At 59.5% G+C, this 6947-nt stretch overlaps 1 protein-coding gene across 1 annotated transcript in view; it reads right to left on the bottom strand.

Moving 5' to 3' along the window:
* Nucleotides 1-6611, bottom strand: part of STRIP1 (striatin interacting protein 1) — an 8008-nt gene extending 1397 nt beyond the window's left edge. Inside the window, exons 1-15 of the mRNA XM_009334752.1 lie at nucleotides 6582-6611; nucleotides 5828-5897; nucleotides 5465-5539; nucleotides 4797-4931; nucleotides 4292-4412; nucleotides 3854-3922; nucleotides 3294-3400; nucleotides 2717-2844; nucleotides 2078-2260; nucleotides 1742-1959; nucleotides 1398-1463; nucleotides 1120-1183; nucleotides 658-729; nucleotides 315-389; nucleotides 35-132 (exon numbers count right to left, since the gene is read on the bottom strand). Of these exons, the coding sequence (XP_009333027.1) occupies nucleotides 35-132; nucleotides 315-389; nucleotides 658-729; nucleotides 1120-1183; nucleotides 1398-1463; nucleotides 1742-1959; nucleotides 2078-2260; nucleotides 2717-2844; nucleotides 3294-3400; nucleotides 3854-3922; nucleotides 4292-4412; nucleotides 4797-4931; nucleotides 5465-5539; nucleotides 5828-5897; nucleotides 6582-6611 (1511 nt within the window). The remainder of the gene's footprint in view (nucleotides 1-34; nucleotides 133-314; nucleotides 390-657; nucleotides 730-1119; nucleotides 1184-1397; nucleotides 1464-1741; nucleotides 1960-2077; nucleotides 2261-2716; nucleotides 2845-3293; nucleotides 3401-3853; nucleotides 3923-4291; nucleotides 4413-4796; nucleotides 4932-5464; nucleotides 5540-5827; nucleotides 5898-6581) is intronic.
* Nucleotides 6612-6947: the final 336 nt, after the last annotated feature.

The following is a 6947-nucleotide window of genomic DNA, read 5'->3' as shown; positions in this document are numbered from 1 at the left end:
CAAGCCCCTCTGCTCGCCCTCCGCGGTCACTCACGGCATCTCCTCCGGCAAGACATCTGCCAGGATGTTGATGGAGTCCGTCTTGGCTTTGGAGGTGGGGGCGGCGGCAAGGAGGATCTTCAGCAGAGCGATCTGGGGAGAAGGGAGGGGTGGAAAAGGGGATGGGAGGGGGGGGACTGGCCACAGGCCCCCCTCCCCACCACAGGAGGGAGTAACAGGGATGTATATGTGGGGAGGGAAGAAAACCTGTGGGGCATCACTGGAAAGGGCCCCCTCCACTGAGGCCAGGGGACCCCCAGTGCTCCCCAGCTCACCATGTACTGTGGCAGGCTTGGCAGGAGGCCCTGGTACAGGATCTCTGCAGGGACTTGCTCCACTTCTTCTTCCCCCTGGTGCCAGGAGAGACCAGAAAACCTCATACCAGGAGCTGCCACCAGCGCCGTGGGCCTGGCTCAGCCCCAGGCTCTCCGACCCCAAGGGCAGGATACCCCCAGCTCCTGCCCGAAACCTCTCCGCACACCCCACCCTCTGCCCCAGAGAAATTGCTCCTCCCTCCCCAGCGGAGCAAACCCCCAGCCCCGTCGACAGCTAAAAGGCCTGGCGGGACTGAATGCCCCCAGCTCGGGAGCTTCGTCCCATCCTCATCCCCGCACTCACCCCGGAAAGCGGGGAGCGCAGGTACTCGTCCTCCATGTGCACTTGCACCTCTGCGATCGACGTGTACTTGTGCTGCACGGGGACAGAGCAGGGGTTCACACCGCACCCTCTCGCCCCCACCGACGCCACCGGCCCCAGCCTGGTCCCATCATCTTTTGAAGTCCCTCCCCGTTATTCCTGTCCCAGCGGTGACCGACGTTGATGGGCAGGGTGGTGGCTGCTGGCCTCACCTCTGGGACAACCCCAGTAAGAAAGGGATGAAGCCAGTGAGGAAAGGGGTTCAGCCAGCCTGGGAGACCAGGGACGGGACGGAAACTTAAGGCCGCTTCCGTCACAGGGCTGAGCAAGTGGGAGAGGGCTCAGCAAAACACCACTGGCCCTGACCCGTGGATCGGTGCAGGGGGATGGGGAAGGGGCACCCACACAACGGCAGGGGCTGGAGGAATTCGTCAATGTACTCACCAGCTTCAGGGTCCGGATGCTCTCGTGGATGGGCCTGGGCAAGCCCACCACGGTGTTGGTGTCACTAGAGAGAAGCGAAAGAGCCGGGCTGGGGGGAGGCAGGAGCAAACCTGAGCCACCCCCACGGGCGGGTCAGAGACCACCACCCTGAGAAGAAGCCAGCGAGCTCAGGACTTCTCTGCTGCCAAGCAGAGGGCAATGGCAGCCCCCAACCTCGCAGCCTCTACCACAACCCCCCCAGATCGGCAGGCCCCCAGGCTGGCTCTGCGGGAACCCACCTGCCCAGAGGGAAGCCGATGAACTTGCTGCGGCTGGACTCCAGGAACATCTCTATGTCCTTCTCTCTGCAGCAAAGGGACAAGGGGAAGAGTCGTGCCTTGCTGTCCGCCTGGGTACACCACAGCCCCAGGCACAGGGAGTCAGGAAAAGCCTCGCGGTCAGATAAAGGAGATGGTGCTGAGCCCACTCCACCGAGAGAACAGCCACCAAAGTGACCATCAGATCGACCACCCCACCTTCCCCACACCCCTGCCGAAGTTCTCAATGTTCAACAGCCTCCGTTTTCCTCAACCCGCTCCTGCTCTCCCCGCGGCCTGGCCCAAGGTCAGCCCCACGGACTCACCGGACCTTGGGGGCCCAGGGCAGCCCCTTGGGGCAGGTGATGCGGTCGCTGGGGGGATGCTGGGTGGGGGGAGGCATCACTTCATCCCGTTCCAGGGGGAAGGTCTCTCCCTCCAGGCTGTTGTCGTCATCATTTTCCTCCTCTTCCTCACGGGGGTCATCAGCTTTGTAAGGGTCCCGCTCGTTAAAGGCATCGAGGTTATCCTGCTTAATCAGGGCCTGGAGAGAGAAGAGCAGGCAGGTGTCCCTGGGGACAAGTTGCTCCAAAGGCAGTGTCCAGACCCCATCCGTCCCCTCGCTAATGTCACCGTCCCCAGCACCCTGCGGCCGGCCTCACCTTGTGCTCCCGCCGGCCTCGCTTCTGCTGCTGCTCGATCAGATCGGAGGCGGACGCGGGCGGGGAGGCAGCTCGCATGTTGCGGATCACTTTAATGCTGTCCTCTGGGAGCGGCGGGAGGCCCAGGATCTCCCGCTTCTCTGCCTTCATGCTCTGGAGCTCCTCAAAGCCCCCCAGGGTGCACTGCAAGGGAGAGCGCGGCACCCTGAGCACGGGGGACTCCTCGACACACGGCACCGGGGGCTTGTCCACCTGCCCTCCACAATTCCGCTCTCCAGGTGTCCCAAATCCTTCCCCCAGGGTGCAAAACAAGAGCTGCCTGTGCCCGCGCTGCTCTTGTCCTTGTGAGAGGTAGAAGGGACAGGAGGGCGTTCAGGCATCCACAATCGAAGCGTCTGGACCTTTTCTTTCATGCAGACCCCAGTCGGGGACCTTGCTTTCCAGCTCCAGACACCGATATCCAATGCTCCCCTATGGGGTGAAACCTGGAGGTGGGTTTAATAGGGTGCAAACTACTCGGCTGAACGCCAGAAAGAGAGGATGGAGCAATTACAGCCAGCTCAGAGGGCAGAACTTCCTTCCTCTGCCGAACGTCAAACCGCAAGACGCGTGTTGGCACGCCCCACGGCCTCTCCTTACCAGCACAGTTTTCCAGAGCAACAGCAGCACCTTCTTCATGGGGAAGTGCGGAGCGTGGCCGCTGCAGAATTTGGTCACCATCCCAAAGAGCATGACGGAGAAGGGCTCGTTGTTGTACAGGGGGGCTCCTGGAACCACACGGCAGCGATCGCCAGGCATTCCTCGTCCCTGTCCTCACCCCAACCGCCAGCACCACCAGCCCCTTCGCCCTCCCACGGCCTCTGCAGTCTGGCACCCCCCCATCTCCGAGATCCTCATCTCACTCCAGACAGCTCCTCTCTTCCTTTCCAAGGCCTTGAACCCACCATAACTTCTTACCTCTGTGTCGAGAGGAAAAAACAGCCCCAATATTCAATTTTCTTTCCCCAGGGAGAGAGCACCCAAGACAGCAGAAAAGGCTGGCTGGCTTCCTCTGCTCTTCCCCCTTTGCCCCACTGGCAAGGTTCAGCCTAGCAGAAACCAACCCAGTGCTGCCAGTCCCTATTAACTGAGGCCTAGAGCCAAACCCCATCTCACTCTCTCGCTCTTCAGGCCTGGAAACCTCCGTCCCACCAACCCCCAAGGGCCTGGTCCTCACCCAGCTCTGCTCGGAAGGTCTGTCTCATGCTCTTCCACTCGGGCTTGTCCCCCTCGGCCTCCTGCCGAACAGTCTCCACGATCAGGTACATGATGTTCAGCAGCACCCTGCAAAAAGCAGAAGGTCGGGCGAATCACCAGAGGTTGGGATGAGTCACGGAGGCACCACCGGCACCCAGGGCTCTGGGGGGAGGCTGGATCAGCCCAGATCACAGCCGGCCTCCATGCACCCGCTCCACACCAGGGGATCAGAGCCCAGGCGCTGGGGAAAAATAGTCTCTGCAGGTCAAAGCAGGGAAAAAAAATTGCTTTCCCATACTGCTTTCATGTCTCCGACCAGCCACATGCCTGCTGTGCAGGCTGAGCACAAGGGACATTTACTGGCTGAGCGGACCTGAGTGTGCCTGACGATGCTCACGGAGCCGGGGCAGAAGCTGGGACAGCCCTGGGACACCCTCTGGTGCCTGCTGGCCTGTCTCAGCCCACGAAAAAAACCCCAGCAAACACGGGGTCCCCCTCTCACCCCCAGAGCATCCCCTCCTCCCAAGCCCTGCTCCGTACCTCAGGTCCGTGCTGTCAGCCAGGGAGATGGCCGGCTTTCTCACGGCACTGCTGCAAGCCGCGCTGTTACTGCGGAGGGAAAACAGCCTCAGAGGGGCCTTTGGGGACATTTTAGCTCTGCCACGAGCAACCCACATGCCAGAGCCAAACCCTGGGATAGATATTGCTGCAATGAGTCCAACGCTCACAGTGCAATCAAGGGAGGAGGAACAGACCCATCTCTATTTGCTGCCAGGCAGCACGGCTTATAGTGAATTTCTGTATAAATCAGGTATAATCCTACATTACATATCCACCCAGAACAACGGGAGTCATCCCGGTGGCTGCAGGAATCAGATTAGGGATAGAGAGACCAGGAACGGAACTGCCACAAACTGGAAAAAACTCCTGCCAAGGAGCTCCAGAGCCATTTCTGAAGTGCTTTCCCCCAGTACTCACTCAATCTCCATGTTCAGCAGCTCCACCAAAGCGTTGAACGTCCCCACTTCCAGCAGGAGGAAGATGTTGTACCTCATCCATGCCTGCACCTCGGCCTCGGAGCCGCACTCCCCAAACGTGCCTGGAACGATACCCTCGCTGGATCCCATCTCCGCAGGGATCCTGAGGCCCTCCCACACAGCCAGAGAACTTTGCAGGGGGAATGAAAAACAGAGCCTTAATTTTAAGGCAAAAAGTCGGATGCAGAGGACGGAACTGCCCTCCTGCGGGTAACGCAGCCCAGGTCTGGCAGAGCCAGGATAGCACGGGGAAGTCGGCCAAATTTTGGACCAAACTCCTATAAACTGTCTGGCTCCCGCGAGAATCAGCTTCCTTCCAGACATCCCAGGTGAAATCAAAAATGCAAGGAAAGAAAACGATTTTCAATATTTTAGATCGATAGCCTCCGATCCGTTACCCGGATTTAGCAATGGGGAAACTTAAGGGCGCAGAGGCCTGGTGTCACCTTGGGCAACGTAAAGGATGGCTCGGGCAACCTTCAGCCTCTTCTCCCGCGCAGTGACCTCCAGCCCGTCGAGAAGCCGCATGGCGTGAGTGCGGTGCTGGTTCTTGTCCAGCTCCGTCCATTTCTTGTCCCGCACTGAAAAGCCAAAGCAGGCAGGCTGAGGGCACGGGGCACCTCTGCCTGCCCTGGACACAAACGTCACGGGAACAGCTCAAAAGGATTCAGCGTGACGGAAAACAGGGCTGCCCCAGGGAACACTGCGCTCCTGGGAGTAACGCCCAGGCACGTGCGATCGGCCCGGACGGCCCGTCTCCTGCCTTCCATCAGACGACTAGGTGAATCACACCCGTCTCAACCGGCGCTGGCAGCTGATGGGAAATGAGCTGGATGCTCTTGCTGATGCCAGTATGTTCCAGCGCAGCCGTCCTGGCGCCGATGAACCACCTCGGACATCAACATCAGCAAACGCTGAACGCGCTGGAGGCAGCGAGCTGCGCGCCGGGGCCAGCCCACGCACACTAACGAGGTCTCCAGTAAAAACCACGTGAAGATCGTCAGCGCACGGCTTGAGCTTTCTGACGCAGCATTAATGCAGCAATCCCCCCGTCTCCTTCAGGAGATCCCTGTCCCTCCCCAGAGGTGCGAGATGTTCAAGAGAACGGTCTTACCGTGGATCCTGAAGTCCTCCTCGAAGCACTTGCGGTTGAGCAGGAACTCTGGCCCTTCCGTGTAGCTGTAGAGCTCTGCCGAAAGAGCACAGAGGAGAATCTCCAACAACCTGCACCGAGCCGTCGGAGAAAGCTGCAGCTTGGCCACGTTAATTGCAGTTTTACCCAAGATGAGGGAAATGCAAAAAACACACCCAGCATAAGGCTAAAAAAATTAATTGCATGATATCGCTTCCCTTTTAACGTGAATAACGTGTTTAAAGACAATAATAGAGTGATATTGGCGTTGACAGAGCCCCTTAAATCACTACCAGGAAAGAAAATCATGGCTGGTTAATTGATCCATCAAGAGGAGTTCCTTACCAGAGAGCTCTGCTGCCCATTTGTCGGTATCTGCGTATTCAAACTCCAGGTCTGGGGACTCCGAATAACCCTGAGAACAGAGGAAGAATTCAGTTACGTTACAGCGTTTTTCAGGAAAACCGAAATCCCCAAGACGTTCACAATTCACCTCATCCTCCCGCGAATCCAGGACTGTATCCTCCGTTTAAGAGACCAAAAACGCACCCGCGGCAGCGTAAATGTTACCAAGGCAACTCCTACCCGCCTCCTGCATCTCCATCCCAGCTCCGCCGCACTGAGCCACGCTGCGCTTCGCTGGTGGGAACCCCCTGCCACTGCACCACCTCTGAAACACCCCGGGAGCCCCAAAAGGCCGAAAAATAAAGCAGGAGACGGGGCGTGTTTAATTTCAGGGCAGGGAGCGGGTTACGTGGGACCAGGGAGCTCTCAGGGCGTTTTGCATAGATGTGTGAAAATTTGGGCTCCCCCCCCACAGTGCCAACGGGAGGGATGCCAGCAGATGTGAACAGTGAGAATGAAAACAACTCCAAGCAGCTTCGGTGAGGCTGGAAAAACGTTCAGGAGAAGCCTCGGGGCACAAAACATCCGTTCCCTTTAAGGAAATCATCGACGTGGACCCACAGCAAAACCCTCCGGAATCTCAGGGCACCCACTCCTGAGGGAGGGGCAGATCCAACCCGCCGGTCCCCTGAAGGGTGGTGGGTCTGCGCCTCTCTGCAGGGCTGGGAGCCGTTCCCTGGCACCCAAGGCTCACGCAGACTTCCTCGCGGCCCTCCCCCGTCATTTCGGGGAGCGTTCCCCCACCCTGGTGAGGACACCCGTGGAAGCGGACGGTTCTGGAGCCATCCCAGGAATGAAACCGGATTTGGGGGACGCGATGGAAAAGCCACGGGATAAATCAGCTCCACCCAGTCCCACGCAACCCTCCTGATCCCCCACGGCTCAGGGGTCCCCACCGGGACCTCGGTGTCTCCTCGGAGGGGGGTCGGTCCCCTCTCGCCAGAGCCATCCCTGGCCCGAGCGCCGCAGCGGGACCGACCCGATGCACAGGGACCCGACGACCCAGCGCTCGCCGCACCCCGGCCATCGCCACGCAGGGCCGGCGCTGACCGGCCAAGCC

This window comes from Pygoscelis adeliae, unplaced genomic scaffold (genome assembly GCF_000699105.1).
Source record: "Pygoscelis adeliae isolate BGI_AS28 unplaced genomic scaffold, ASM69910v1 Scaffold482, whole genome shotgun sequence".
NCBI lineage: Eukaryota > Metazoa > Chordata > Aves > Sphenisciformes > Spheniscidae > Pygoscelis > Pygoscelis adeliae.
Note: the sequence above shows the minus strand (reverse complement) of the source record. Positions and strands in the feature narration are given on the sequence as shown.